This window comes from Fopius arisanus, unplaced genomic scaffold (genome assembly GCF_000806365.1).
Source record: "Fopius arisanus strain USDA-PBARC FA_bdor unplaced genomic scaffold, ASM80636v1 scaffold00083, whole genome shotgun sequence".
NCBI lineage: Eukaryota > Metazoa > Arthropoda > Insecta > Hymenoptera > Braconidae > Fopius > Fopius arisanus.
The window spans coordinates 382957-398655 of record NW_011887822.1 but is presented as its reverse complement, the minus strand read 5'-3'; the positions used below and the strand labels follow the sequence as shown (position 1 = coordinate 398655).

The following is a 15699-nucleotide window of genomic DNA, read 5'->3' as shown; positions in this document are numbered from 1 at the left end:
AACTCGATTTTCCTCCGTCCCTCATTATTTTGCAAAGTGTAGGATTCCTCTCATTACTGCAATAAATTGTATTTTCTGAAGCGCCCTTTATTGACAGTCGTTTGCAATCCATAAGTAACCACTTCTCAATATTTTTTCAACTTCTCGTTTAGTTTTTCTCAGACCCACTTGACCTCGAATTGATCCAATGCAATACGTTTCTCCGGACGATCTCCTCGACACAAATATATGTTTATATCTATCTTTTTTGTATCACTCACTATCGCATCCCATGAATGTATTCCGAATGCGGTCACATCCCTCCGACTCTCATGAAATTCAAAGCTCCTTATGATGTACGACCGCTGTTACTGGTATCCGTCAATATATGCAGTTGACACCTCCGATTTTCCAATGTTTTATTTATCGTTTGTTTATCCCATTATTCGATGAAACTTGTTACAAATCTCAAACATATGCATCACCGCTATTTATTCCGACGCGGAAAAAAAAAATTCCCTGACGAAAATATATTCATTCGGCTAAAAAATATCGAGACACTTTCGTCCGATAATGGAGGCTCTCTGGAGTTAGTCTATAGTTAATCTGAGACCAATGAATGAGTAATCGGTTCCTGCGAAATCAATTTTTCTCGTGTAGAGAATATTAATGATTCCGGAATGAAAATTCAAATACGTCATTCCGTTGGAAGAAAAATAGTTTCGGAAAAGTCATTAAGATATTTTGTGCTGTTGTGCTCGATGATTTTTCAAAGTTTGAATAAATTATTAATTTTCTTTCAATCCGAACTTGAGGGAATAAATCGTATCGATTCCGCAATCCTCTGCACGACTCCACGGAATGCGACGACCTACATTTAACATTGCGAAATTAAATAATGAACTGTTCGTTCAATGCACCCGTACATTCAAATTAAAAATAATTCTCGTCCTCGCCTCGATTAAGAACAGACATAGGGGCGAACTCCTCGAGATTATTCGGTATCTCATTCCGGAATCAGTTAAATCACACCTGCCCGGCGTTTATCGGTAATTCGAGTAAATCTGGATAAATATCGATCTTAATCATATCGATTCACGAATCTGGCAGATGGGTTGCAATATTAATCAGCCCCTACTTTCCAAGTGGAGTGCTATGTATAAAGATACATTAATTAGCAAACAAATATATTTAGTATGGTATTGTGAAATGTCAAGTGGAATCATCTTGTTGGATTACAATAACAAGTGACGAGTTAAACCTGTGAATGCAAAGATGATGTGTAAGCGAATTACTCGGTAATTCAAAAAAATATTCCGCTAATCGTGCAATTATTGGAGCCATAATTCAAACTGGTTCCTGATGGAGATCATACAAGTGAAAAGACTACATCATCTTTTTTAATGAGTTGAATTCCACCTCTGGGTTTATTTTTTCGTGATGGGGAATCTATTATTCTATAATGGATTAGAAGTCCATAAATTTGGAATTCGTTCCCAAGGAGACTTGAAGGAAATCAATTGCAATAAAATTTTATTCTTTATTAGAAGTCACAATTTAAGGAATTGGAGGATTTAAGGATTTTAAGCGATAGAAAATTCCAGGGTATTCAAGTTTTCAATTGTTGTCCGCGTTGTCATCATTGTTAGACGATTCGGCCTCTACATTATCGCAAGATTTATTTACAGAATTTTTAGTTGATTCGACTACTTCATTTTCGGAAGACTTACGTTCATTGGGTTCAATCGATTCAGCTGCTGTAACCTCAGATGATTCGTTCCCCTCATTCGAGTGTTCACCAGCTTCATTCTCGGAAGATTCACCTCCATCATCTTGAGATGATTGACTTCCACGGCTTTCATACTCATCATTTCCAGCGTTCGCCAAAAAATTGTTGACTCCGTTCGCCTTCAAGTATGTTTTCTTAATGAAATCTGCAGCTCTTTCGCCCATCATCGTAACAGATGCGTGAGGATTACCAGAAACAACCTAAACGAAAAGCATTGGAAATTGAAATAAAGGAAATCATGAGATCTCGAAATCCAAATGAACCTGAGCATCTTACTTTTGGTTGAGCGGATGCGTCAGCAACGCGCAGTCCCTGAATTCCGTATACCCGAAGTTGTGAATCAACAACAGCCAAAGGATCTGACGCTGGTCCCATCTTGCATGTACCCGTTTGATGATTCTCCGTCCTTGTATTTATGTGCACAGCACATCTGAAGTATGAATCTGTAAGGTATTTGTATTGACTGCACTGCGGTAGTGGTTTATCTCCAACCTTCAGTCCCAGTGACTTCATTGCCTTGGAATTAGCTAGTTTGAGTAGAACTTGGAGTCCTGCTACCAGTACGTCAACATCCCTAGGCTCAGCGAGGTCATTACTCCAAATTATGGGATGGTCCAGACCATTTGATGAGGCTAGAGTTATCGCTCCTAGAAATCAGTAATTCGCATCTAATATTCGTTTCATTACCACTCAGAGGAACTAATCTAGACGCAAACAAAGATTCCAAGGATCTCAAAATAGTCCATCTTTTGATATTGTTGGAAAAACCAGGCAACTCCGGCATTCTCTAGAAGAATAGCTGTGGAATACAATGGGAATATGGGAACCCATGAAATTTTCTCTAATTTTTAACTGAATTCACATTTATCTATGATATTTTATCAGTTCCTCAAACATGTTAGAGACATTCAAGAAATTCAAAAAGATCTCTCACGTTCTATGATGCATCACATCATGAAATAATGAGTGTACTTACCCCGACTCTGCGCATGCAAATTTACAGCGGTAAATCGTACAGTCCTTTTATCCCCGATGGATAGTAAATCTACATCACCTTGTTGCCGACAAGACGCCTGATACCCGGAGAAAAATATTTGTATATCAGGATAATCCGGTGTTGTGTATTGAGACGCTAAAATCGCTGTCACTTGTGCCAATCCAGAGGAGGACATTGGCCCAGTTTGATTGTACAAATAAGTAGCAATGTTGTCTGGAGTGTAACCACTGGCTTTGACCTCGGGCAGGGTAAAATCAATGCTGTAGGATACATGATTGTGAAGATTTTTTCCAACTCCGGGCAAGTCAAGTACCACTGGGATGCCTTTGGCCTGCAGCTCCTCCTTTGGACCAATTCCGGATAGAAGAAGTAGTTGGGGAGAACCGACAGTTCCAGCAGAGAGTACAACCTCACGTTTGGCCAATACGCTATGGCGTTTTCCATCCTATCAAGTATGAGAAATATATTTCACGTCGTATGCGGTGAACGATTGCAATGAGTTTCGGATTTTATGACATACCTTGACATACTCCACACCAGTGACTCTAGTTTTCACTGTTCGTAATTTAGTGACAGTCGCATTGACAACGATGTCCAAATTTTTTCGATTTCTAGCTGGTCTAAGGAAAGCTGATGCTGCGCTTTGTCTCACTCCATCCTTGCTCATTGTTTGAGCGATGTTGAAGCCCACGTATTTCTCGCCAACTAAATCTTCAATGATCCCGTAACCCGTCTGCTGAGCAGCTTTGTAAATGGACTGGGCGAATTCTGGTTGATAGGGAAAACTAGAAGACAATCAAGAATGGGTTTTGGTAACGATTCTCAAAGCTGAATGACAATTTGGAGTTGATGTCTGACTTTTTCGTTGAGATACTAATCAAGGTTATCATTATTTTTGAAGATACTAACCGTTGAACAGTCATAGGTCCACCGACTCCATGCAATTTGGTTCCCACTCTATCAGTTTCTGTGTTATTTTCAGATTTTATGAAGAACGGAAGCACCTACACAGACAAACAGCTTTAATTACCTCAATCCATGCCCCCACAGTAAAAGTAACAACAGCAAGAAACTCACATCGTCCCATCCCCACCCCTCATTACCCATATCAACCCAATTCTCATAATCCCTGGGATTACCCCGATGATAAGCCATTCCATGATGCACCGTAGTACCACCGAGATTACGTCCACGGGGCCAATAACACGACCCATTGTTCGCCAAACAAGCATACGACTCATTAGACGTTTTATATTTCCAATCAATATCGCTGCCTACACAAGTTTCGATTGAGTTTACAGATATACCACTCGAGAACAGATGATTAAATTTGATTATTACCGATATAAATTCCGAAGTTTGATGGAATTTCCGCTGCATTTGGTTCATCCGGACCAGCTTCCAGAAGTAATACCCTCCAATCTGATACTTCACTTAATCTCGCTGCAATTGCACTACCAGCAGCACCACCTGTCATTTATCACAGTAAAGTTAATCCAGAGTTATTCAATTCCATAGTTTAGTGCTCAAAGACAATAAATACAGGTGAATTACTTCCGACTACGATAAAGTCGTAAATCAGTCTTGATCTTGTCTTTGGTGTAACACGACCACAAGAGTCTCCAATTGATTCACTCGTACGGATAATGTCATTCATTGCATTCACGAGAAATGCGAATGAAGCTATTGTTGTTGGGCACACATTAATCATGGGAATCCCACCGTTAAATGGGTTCGGACAAACTCCTTGAGTTGCCTGTGAATATTCCAAAGAAACAGTCATTCTTCTGGCTCAAAAACGGAAGTCAAAACAAACGATATCAGTTGTAATTACAAAAACATCATCTTTGGTAGAGATTATTACAATTTAATTATGAAAAGTTGATAGAAGGAAATACAAACCATGTTGTCATCAAATTTGAAACTTTACCGATCAACAAACAATCAAGCAATGGTTCTTCCGTAAAAAGTTTTTCTATTTATATATCCTTCAGCGAATCAACGAAACCCGAGTCATGTGGGTCTTTTAAAAACACGGGGATAGCTTGTTCATTCATCGTAAAAAATGATTATGAATGAAGTCGCAATGCAATGCATAGATTTGTAATAATTGTTCCTGGAAAACTCATTACTCTCGATTCTATTAATCATTCATGGCAACGTAATGATTATTTTGAAGCGTCTCAAACTAACGGCACATTTATACGACATTGACAATGAAGACTTCATTTTAAAGTACGTAACTTCTGGGAATCGCTGAACCACTCGTGCATCATTGTCAAAATGTCAGCGAAAATGAAGACGGTTATTACCATCATTGTGATAGATATCGAGGTAAACTATGTACTGAGCTCTACATGCCCATACAATTTATAATTATCCGTTACCGAATGGCACGTGCGTTATGTGGCGACGATTTAATCAACGGGGTTGTCTATTTCTTTTTATTTTCCCCTTCATCTTTGCCCACTAAATTTATGAGCATAAAAAAATAAGATTGATTATAGGTAAATGAGTGAGAAATATTGTCCTAATTGAGAAATCAATACTGAGGTAGCAGTTTATTTCCATACAAAATTGTATACAGAACATTGTTTTCAAAACAGGAAATGTTTTCAGAAAAATAGTACAAGTCAAATCAATCATTCATAACATGATAATCATGAGATTATTTACGATACATACACACGTAGTTATAATATTGAATTGAAATTTGATTTTACATAATTATCATTTATACTGGAGTTTCTATCTTGATTATTTAACTAGGAATAAATATACCGAAACGCACGTTCGCTGTGGTAATCCGAAGATTACGATCTTTGGTATATCGGCATATACTGCTTGCTGAGGTAACTCGATTAAACTGATAACTTCAGTATTTTCAATGGCTGAGATTGATTTATAAATGATAATTTTGATTAGAGTTTCACCACTTGTTTTTGAAGAAGTAGGGTTTGTACCAGTTGAGAGAGCGCTGCAACCAATATTCTTTGATAAAGGCTGCAGCTCTGTTACCAATCATCATCGCAGGAGCTGCTGTATTCCCCGATGTAACCTAAAAGAAGAAAAACAGTAATAAATAAATCGTAAGATCGAGGTATTTAGCGTATAACGAAAAAATGTTTCCCGTACTTTCGGCATAATCGAAGTATCAGCAACTCTCAATCCGAGGATTCCTTTCACCCTGAGTTTTGAATCGACAACAGCCATTGGATCATTAGCCGGTCCCATTTTGCATGAACCGGCTTGGTGATTCTCCGGTCCAGTTTCCTGCCTGATTGCACAATTCCAATACTCCATGCTTGGAAATTGGAATCGTTGACAAGCCGGTATTGCCGGATACGTCAGAGAGATATTGTATTTTGACAGAGCAGTGGAATTCATTAGAGATGTAGCATACCGAATGCCTTCTAATAAAATAGCTGCATCCTGGGGATCACTAAAGTAATTGCCGTGTATCAATGGCTTCGCTTGTGGGTCATTGCTTGCTAATCGTATCGTTCCTAGAATGCAAATTTGAAGTATTAATAGCCTGTTGATATTCTTACCCCAGTACTGAAAGACCAGTTCGTATACAAATGGCGAATTGTGAGGAATCATTTGATGCATAAATACCTCTGCTCTTAGGATGCAAATTAGTCGGTGAAACGCTGATGCTTCTCCTCGAATTGTCCATCAATGCCCCAACTTGTCCAGTAACAGCACAAGCCGCCTGATACCCTCCAAAATAAAACTGCAAATCAGGATGATCCGATGTAGTATAGGTGGAGGCCAGTTTCCCAGTTACTTGTGACAAGCCGGTAGATGCCATCGGTCCGCTCTGATAAGCCACGTACTCCAAAGCTGATGCCCAGTTGAGATCAAACTCATTTGACTCATTTATTGTATAAGTGAGTGTATAAGACACATGATTCTGGAGATTTTCACCAACGCCCGGGAGATCCTTGACCACCGGCACATTGACAGCATTGAGATGCTCGGTGGGACCGATTCCAGATTGTAACAGTAGTTGGGGTGAATTAACTGCACCACCGGAGACAATGATCTCCCGTGAGGTTCGAGCTGTTCGGATTTCTCCATCTTGCATGTACTCAACTCCCACTGCACGCAGTTTCTCGAAAATGATTCTCCTGACTGTTGCATTAAGAGCAATATGGAGGTTATGTCGTTCTCTCACGGGAGTCAGAAAAGCTCTTGCGCTGCTAACTCTCACACCATTTCGACTATTTGTTTGGGCTATGGTGAATCCAGTTAACTGGTCTCCATTGAGATCATTACTAATGCCATAACCTTGCTCCTTCGCAGCTAGCATGATATCCATTGATATTGGAGGACGCCAAGGAAACCTTTCGACATTCAAAGGCCCACCGATACTGTGAGATCTTCTGTTCAACTTTTTAACATCTGCATTGTTCTCCATGTTCAAAAAATGAGGCAATACCTGGATATGAATTTGAGTATTAGAGATTCCTGAAAGTCATGAAAGTCTATCTGAATCATGTGAATATACCTGTTCCCAGCTCCAGCCCACGTTGCCCATCGCCTCCCACTCGTCGTAATCCTTGGGATTCCCCCTGATGTACATCATTCCGTTATGAACAGATGTTCCACCGAGATTTTTACCTCTCGGCCAACTGCATGATCCGTTCGACGATAGACAAGCGTTCGTCTCATTAATCGTTCTATACTGCCAATCAATTTCGGAGCCTGAATAGCAACAAGAATATTTGTAATCATCCCTTACATTTCTCAAGTTTTGGTAGTACTTACCGAGATACATTGCCACCATACTTGGCACATCAGCGCCAGGTGGCTCATCCGGTCCAGCCTCTAGTAGTAAAACTTTCCAGTTAGGAACGTCACTCAATCTTGCAGCTACCACTGCACCAGCGGATCCTCCTGCAAGTTTCAGTAGTTGATTCGATCTTCTTAATGCATTCAATGGTTTTTGGAGATGCTGATACTGAATTATTTATCGCGTAGCATCGCGTGGGAGCTGATCGTCTTTAACATTGCAATATCTCTTATTCTACTCTACAGATGAAGAACAACTCGAAGGAAATATATTTGAGAAAAGAAACCATTAGCAGATGACTTAATAAGAGATGAGAACATAATTATTCAGAGCATTAAGCAGTGATGATAACTGCCAGCGTATAATTAGGATGTGCTGAAATGGAAGAATTTGGGAATGAGTCAGTATTGGGTACAATATCGATGCACTTAAATGAAGATTGCGAACGATTGGGTTCATTATCGATGCAGTAGACTATCGATATACTCCCTATCGATACAGCCTTGTCCTACAATATTCATTACGATTTTTCATTGCTGAAGCGTCTCTTCCACTTCTTCGATCATCGACCTCCGATTGCAAATACTTCAATGTGTTCTTAGATACGGTATTGTGATCTTGCCTTCATCACCTGTCATTCTGAGAAATTGAAGCTCGAATCTGGTGGATAATGAGGATACGAAAATATAGTCGGGTTTTTCAGATCGTTTAGTCTACTGGTCGATACCTAGAAGTATATCCCATTTGTATCCTTTTCCTTTGATTCCATTTTTTGAGCAATTGATTTTTAATTCTACTCTCACATTTAGAAATTGTCATTCATTAAGCAATTACTTTGATTAATCTGTTTTAATCAATGTACGTCGTATTATATATTGATATGGTTTTGATAATGTGAAATTGCTAAGCTCGTGCTAAGCATCAGGGATTTCTAGTGATGGGGGAAGAGGGAAATGCATTGTGTTGCAGTAGAAAGCCCACGACTCACTAATCACTCCATCGTTTGTCGAGCTAATTACCTCGGGCACGGAATAGTAGGGAATACCTGGGTAATGAACTGTCATTAGGTGATATCATTGACCCGTACAATTCACGGTTTATATTCATTTTCGTCAGCGCGGATTTTTTGAAAACCGGTGGAGGGGATGGTGTTACAATGTAATTGAAGTTTGCGGTATTGTCTTTTTGCTTTGAGAAGAACCATCGTCCGTAACTAATGAGAAGGAGAAAAATGCTGACTGTTGAATCATTCATTGCATTTTTTCATCTTTTCATTTTTTTCCGGATATCTGAATGATAAATCTTTTCGTAGGAATTGTTTAATACAATTGAAATGCTGTAGGTAATTATTTTAATTATTTATTTGGTTTTTTCAGGAAAAGTATTTATGAGAAATGGAGGAAAACTGCTGATTTGTTTGATTGCGCAAGGATAATTAGCTCAAGTCAAATTCTCGAATGAGGGAACACGTAAGCAAAAGGGAAGAGCACCGAATTTTCTTCATCATCCCCAAGCTTTCTCGACAAATGCACCCTTCTTCCCATTAGCGATTCAGAGAAAGTTAGCCAGCAGTTTGTAGACTCAGTTGATGCACTATATATTTTCCCCTGACTGAACAAAATTTGTCAAACTTATAACTCATTCATGGGTAACGATGAAAGGTTCAAATGAACTTGAGAATGAAACATGAACTTTTCAATGAGATCGTCAAAGGGTGTAGGCAACATTGGCTGATGATTTTAAGGCCTAGAGGAGAGAGCATGTGCAAATGAATCATGAGATAATGATTGCAACTACTTCACAACTGAATTGTACTCCTAAATTTCAACGCGAGGATTCTATTACCCCCAGAAAAGGTTCCGGAAGTTCCAGAAATATAAAATGAGAGGGAGAATCTCAATGGAAATAAGAAATGTGGGAAAGAATCAATAAAGGGATGAGATGAACGATGAGAAAAAAATTCTAGTGGAATTTTTCTATCACTGTGTATTGGTACATTAATTACCGACGATTATCTGCATAAATTAAACGCCAATGATGGATGGAAATATTCAATTCTACGGGCAATAATCCAACAAATACCAAAAGTTTATGCCTTCACACCCGAATATCCCTCACACGATTGAATTCAAACCTACGAACAACGAGAATTCCCAAAACAACTAAGAATGGAAATTGAATTAATGATGCAATAATGACACAAACACGAGAGGAAGTCTCCACCCAATAGTTTGTATTAATTTCCCATTTAAACCCATCGAATTGCATTTCACGTTCAATGGTTCAATAGAAATGGCGATTACAATCGATGTAATGCACACGATTAATACAAAAGAGGTACAGCAGTGTGAAAAAAATACGATATATTTGCTCAATGCTAACGAAACTGAAGGGAAATTCATTTGGCCAATGTGTAAAATTTCATTTATGTTGTTACGGATTTTCCAATGTAATTCTCGAGTTTCACACTCGATGAATTTTCCGAACCAATGGTTGTGAATGGATGGAGAGTATAACTCCATCGTAGCTTTTCTCTCTTTGGAGGAAATTAAATGAACAAAAATTTAATCGAGGATTTTTCATTTGGAGATTTCAATTTGATTCTGTGGAAAAAATAATTAATCATTGATTTGACGAGATTTGCAGAAGCCTTTAACATTTAGTATACAACTGTAGAAAAACAGCAACTAATAAATAAATATTTTATATTTCTTAAAGGGCACACCCAAATCGTTTTTTTTTTTCAAATATTTTGATAATCTATATCTTTATTGATATATAATATATACCAAAATTTCAAACATAAGATAAACATTAATATCTATGACAATTATTTATTTTCAATTATTATTATTTTATCTTCAAAGGCGTTTTTTTAAAACTACATTTCTCAAATTTGCTGCAATTATAATTCGATTTCACATCATTCGATCGATTTGATTTTTTTTCTATGTATTTTATGTACATCCCTCTATGTAATGGCCTTCCAGTCTTTTCATTAGATAGAAAATGGAGTTTTTGTACGCCAAAAATCATCAGATTTTTCAGAAAAATTGTCAACTTTTTTTGTTAAACTCTGCCATTTTGTGGAATTCCAAATTTTTCATAATTCTGAGTAATTGCATAGGCAATATCTTCTAGTTTAACAGTATAGTTTAACGAACTGGTAATTTACTGTAAATACCCTCATAAGATATGCTAATAACATATATATTTTATTGCCGTTAGTAAATAATTAATAATTAAAAAACGAAAATTTTCTCGATGCAATCACTGCAGTAGTGTAAGAACTTTTTTCACTTGCTTGAGACTAGACTTTAAAAAAGCGAATGTCAACCAAAAAATTGACAGTTTTTGTTAAAAAAAATCATTACCTATTTATAAATCATGCCCAAATATATCCTAAAAATGGCAAAAAATAAAACGCTACACATTTCCTCAAAATAATTCCCAAAAATAACATTTTTAAAGAAAGTCTCACTAGATGTGCCCCTTATAAATAAAAAATTCAACAATTCTTACCTCCAACAACAATGAAGTCATAATAATAGGCCGGTGGATTAACAGGCGTAACTCTTTCACACAATTGTGAAACATCAGGATTTGTCCTGATAAACGTATCGAGCAAAGTCATAAAAACGAGAAATTGCGAGCCCGTACAACTCTGAGCTAGACTCGGGCCAATAAAGGGCGCATTACACTGCGGTGTGACTGACAGATTGTACGACATCCTGCGAACAAAAAATAGAGAGACACTTTAAATCTGATCAATGAGGTATCAATGAGTTTGGGAATCTGTCCTTCACAGCGTCATAAATAGTGAATAACTTTCCCCTTTCTCAATCGTCGCTATAATTCCGCACAAGTTCTTTTCGTTCTCACGCGGTGTACAGAAAACATGTAGATCATGGTCTATTGCATTCGTTTCTACGTTCAACTAATCGCGATGAAGGGGACGCCCGGCACTTGTATTTTTTTTTCTCGTGGTTTTGAGAGAATGAGGAATTATAGTCCTCCAAGGGGACATAATGCTTCCACTGTCACTCAATTTTACGTATTCAATGTTCTCATTCTCTGTTACCTGTCTCGTTTTGAATTTTACGATCGGTTTTTGTCACTCGTGTAAAATACCGTGCAAATTCCGATGTATTCAGAAATTTTGTTTCTTTGTGTTTATAATAATTGGAAAATTCATGTAATTTCTATTTGTGTTTATTTTTTTTCTCATTTCTATGCGAGAATTACGTAAGGAGACTCAGGGCATTTGTTTAAATATTTTATTGAATTTTTATAAGTTTAGTGTTTGTTTTATTATCTGATCTCGGAAAACTGGCGGATAGCGAAGTTGTAGAGGAAAACTAATAAACGGTTGTGTTCATATCCAATTAATTTTATTGCTGTATTTTCTGTAGAAATTGTTCCGCTCAATTGCTGCTCTGCATTTTTACACTTTTTTCATCGAATAACTCGAGTGATAATATCAGTATTTTTTATTGTCTGTATGTCACAACAAACAATTTATTCGTCGTGAATGTTTAATTTTTTCACTGTTAGCTAATTCTTGTTTAAATTGAACTTCAAAAAAATGTCAATTTGCCTAGTTTAATGTTCCTGGAAATTTATCTTTAGTTTTATTCATTAAAAATCAATTGTTTGATTTTCTTTGAATATGCAAAGAAATTCGATTTTCGGTGTCCGTATAACGCACGTAAAAATTGGGGAAAATCAAGAAGATGGAGATAACTATTTCAGTAAGTTCAAAAGCTATTAAAAAATCAATCACATTTAATATTTCATTCTACTAATGGGATCAGCCATATGCGCTTTTATTGAAGAATTAATTATCGTTCTACGCGAAACGTTTCCTTCGAAAATTCCCTCTAATTTTTGAAATAAGGGACATATTTACCTGACTTTTGCTTAAAAGGGAGGCCATGCTTACACCGTCAGAAATTCGGATAAAATCGTGATTGAAATTTCAAAAACACAACATAATAACTTATTATTGGTAATAATTTATTCTGGATTCATGAATTTTTAACAGAAAATCGAAGGAAATATGACGTTTTTTCCTCAAATTTTTGCTCCACATTATCTAATTGTGAATCCGATATTCCGATATTCCGATAATCCTGTCCAAATTATCAAGTGCCAGGGTACAGCATTGAAAATTTATTGCAATTGCAATCACAAATTAATTTCAAATGTCAATTATTTGAGTTTGAATTTGATTTCAATTGAAATGAACAATAAATTCACCATTTATTTGGAAAATTCAATAAAATTGAGCTGCTCATGTTAAATCATGAGTCCGTGACTGCTTCATTTATTAAAAAATTAAGAAATGAATTTTCCAGAAATTACCCGCTTCGACAACGAAAAATTCTCCCGAAATTTCCCGTAAATTTACCGTTCTTAAAAAATAAAACTTTCTTTACTTGAAATTTCACGGGTAATTTTCCAACAGTGCGTAGAGGAAACTATTCAATTAAATTTACCGAACTTGTTCTACCTCCAAAACGAAAATTGCTCAAAGAAAATTCTCCGGAACTATCACGAAATTTGTTCATGAGCTCCGTAATTTCTGTCAGAAGTTTCCGTGAAAAATTACGTGAATTATCAGTCCCATAAGGTCCGTCATTCATATTGGATATTGAAATGTCTTTCTGTATAGAACATTTCATATATTGCATAGCATTTTCATATAAACAATGATCAATACCCAAATCGTGAGTACACAAAGCCCCCCCCCCCTTCCGTGTCTTTTATCACGATTAATACGTCACGTGTCACTGAATAGCGCATGGAAATATATAGTGCATAGCGTTCACCATGAAAACTAAAGCAACAAATAGAGTTTAATAGAAAGAGACTGGCCGAATGCTCTCGTCGCGTCACACCCAATACCGAAATTCATCGACACATAGAAATTTCAATCGAATCAAACGCCTACGCATTGAAACTCTTTTCGGTGCCGGTGGACCGTTCCACGATGATTCAATTTGTCTCGATAAAAGATTAAATTCGTCCGTCAATGGCCGGTTATGTTCGAGAGGTCGAACCGATCCAATCCGATTGATTCGATTTTATTCGATAGTTGTTTATTGCTTCACTTTGTGTTTCGATGGTAATTAATTCGGTAATGGGAAATTTTTATCGGATAAATACTCAGAGGCACTTACTTCGGTTCACTTTGCGCACCGATTGGCAATACTGAAGGACCTCTCACTGCGCCACAACATTTTATCATTTGTCTCCCACCCTTCGGCTACTCGTTATCATCAAATGTTTAAATCCGATAATTATTTGGAGTACATTGACTGGTACTTAATGTCCCATCACGGGGTGATCATGTGAAAACATTCCAGGTGAAAAAACATTGTAATCGGAATATTTTTTTCAAATTTTCAAAAAAAATTTCTGGACAACTTTTCCGAAAATTTTTTTTATAATTTAGATGGCGTTTTTTTGAGAATATTGAAAAATCAAAAAAAAGAAGAGAACAGTATAATTAAAAGAAAAAATTATATTCGCAAAAATTTCTAGAAAATTATAAAGACCTTTCTCAAAAATATAATTTTTTTGTTTCCCGATTTTTTTGGGAAAATCTGAAAAAATATTCCGATTGGAATTTTTTTTTACCCGGGATTACAAAGGATGGAATTACGTGATGCAATTAGGTCAAGAGGTTTATTGTCTACCTCGAAATTTATTGATAACGTTTTTATTGAAGAATAAACACTCAAATGTAAACTGCAAAATATAACTGCAAAATATTAAGATTATATCGTTACAGATTGTCGGTTGTGTTAAAGCAAAAATGACATGTTATCGCTGATCGTATAATTGATCCTCGAAATTTAATTCTAATTTTGTATGATTTTCATAATTGCCCCATACTTCATATAAATGAGCGCTTAATTAAATGAATAAATACTTTTGTTTGTACTGATAAAAAAATTACACAAGAAAGTATTCGTATGAAATATTTCAATGAAATTTATTACAATTCCAACAAATTCACTTGTGAAATAATTTATACCAAGATTTTCGCTTAATTGTAATTAAAATTTTCGTTGCCAATCAACGCTCGTTCGATTAAAATGGTTAATACAGCAAAAAAAATAATGAAGGATTAATAATGAGAATAATTAATTACATTTCTCGTTTCGAATTGAAATCGGAGCAGTCCGATCAAATACTTTAATCAAATTTTAAAGCTTTCAGTCTGATATCTGAAATAATTGTCATTAAAAATGTATCTTCATGAGTGCAATAATATTGTTTTTTTAAAAACATTAAAATAAACGTTGAGTTCAAAAAATTCATGTAAACTTATTACTCATCAGTCTCTTTTCTCATCGCTCCACCAATTGAATTTTTAATAATTTTATAGAGACAAAAAAAAATCATTGCAATCGACGATTGCAATTTCCATTAAAGAACAAAAACCACAAATATGCGAGATGGTTTTATCGCAGAGATCAATCCTCATACAATTTTTCAATGATTTCCTCCTCCACAGAGAACTCGGTTGACCGATTTTTGAGGTCATTCAATAATTACCATAAATAAAAAAATAACCAATTTGCGGGGAAAACTAACGACTTGTCACCGTGACAATGGGACTTCCGGTATTTTTTGTCCGAGTGTCTCGACTGTTCCCACAAAACCGTTGAAACATATTTCGCAAAATAATTGAAACACCTGAGATCACCATATGAAAATAAGTATAAGTACAATGAATTGAAAGCGACGTGACCATTCAGGATTCGTTTTTATCGCACTTCCGTAAATTTCACTTTTCGCGGGATAAACAAAACACTATGGATTTTCCAGATGATTTATCTCCGGTTTTCCTTATCTCACTGTCAATGAGAAAATCTTGACTCTTGATTCTCGATGATTACGGAATTGAACATGATTATGTCATTAAGGAGATCTAATCAGCAGCTGAATGGATTTTACCTTGACGTCACTGAGTAATTAGAAAATTTTATTTTTTTTCTGAGGGGTAATGAACATTTTTATTCATGCAAGTAGAAAGATAAATCCTGATGTATGATTTTATATTCCAAATGTGTTCATTCTTCATTCATTCGTCATATTTACAAATGACCATACATTTTTTTATCT

The 15699-nt window shown here is 36.2% G+C and overlaps 2 protein-coding genes across 3 annotated transcripts; both read right to left on the bottom strand.

Moving 5' to 3' along the window:
- Positions 1-1495: 1495 nt before the first annotated feature.
- Positions 1496-4757, bottom strand: LOC105270302 (glucose dehydrogenase [FAD, quinone]). 2 transcript variants are annotated; one of them, XM_011311154.1, is made up of 10 exons: positions 4668-4757; positions 4320-4521; positions 4107-4235; positions 3843-4039; positions 3675-3769; positions 3286-3550; positions 2745-3210; positions 2045-2415; positions 1710-1968; positions 1496-1640 (listed from the first exon to the last, which is right to left on the bottom strand). In XM_011311154.1, exons 1-10 carry the CDS (start codon positions 4668-4670, stop codon positions 1597-1599), a joined length of 2031 nt encoding a protein of 676 aa, XP_011309456.1. In that variant the 5' UTR covers positions 4671-4757; the 3' UTR covers positions 1496-1596. The 2 variants fall into 2 exon arrangements, with proteins under 2 accessions (XP_011309456.1, XP_011309455.1); XM_011311153.1 differs by having other exon boundaries at positions 1496-1968.
- A 542-nt stretch (positions 4758-5299) lies between these two features.
- On the bottom strand, positions 5300-13810 carry LOC105270301 (glucose dehydrogenase [FAD, quinone]). Its single transcript, XM_011311151.1, has 7 exons — positions 13746-13810; positions 11086-11294; positions 7539-7667; positions 7279-7475; positions 6384-7209; positions 5901-6271; positions 5300-5823 (listed from the first exon to the last, which is right to left on the bottom strand). Exons 2-7 carry the CDS (start codon positions 11291-11293, stop codon positions 5695-5697), a joined length of 1860 nt encoding a protein of 619 aa, XP_011309453.1. The 5' UTR covers position 11294; positions 13746-13810; the 3' UTR covers positions 5300-5694.
- Positions 13811-15699: the final 1889 nt, after the last annotated feature.

Excerpts from the sequence above, each read along its gene's own strand:
- LOC105270302 (XM_011311153.1), bottom strand. Across the intron at positions 4,236-4,319 it reads CGACTTTATCGTAGTCGGAA|GTGGTGCTGCTGGTAGTGCA; the intron begins GTAATTCACCTG and ends GATAAATGACAG. Across the intron at positions 3,551-3,674 it reads GGACCTATGACTGTTCAACG|TTTTCCCTATCAACCAGAAT; the intron begins GTTAGTATCTTC and ends ATTGTCTTCTAG.
- LOC105270301 (XM_011311151.1), bottom strand. The coding sequence starts at position 11,293 with ATGTCGTACAATCTGTCAGTCACACCGCAGTGTAATGCGCCCTTTATT. Across the intron at positions 7,476-7,538 it reads TATGGTGGCAATGTATCTCG|GCTCCGAAATTGATTGGCAG; the intron begins GTAAGTACTACC and ends GTTGCTATTCAG. Across the intron at positions 6,272-6,383 it reads TTTGCATCCTAAGAGCAGAG|GAACGATACGATTAGCAAGC; the intron begins GTATTTATGCAT and ends TTTGCATTCTAG.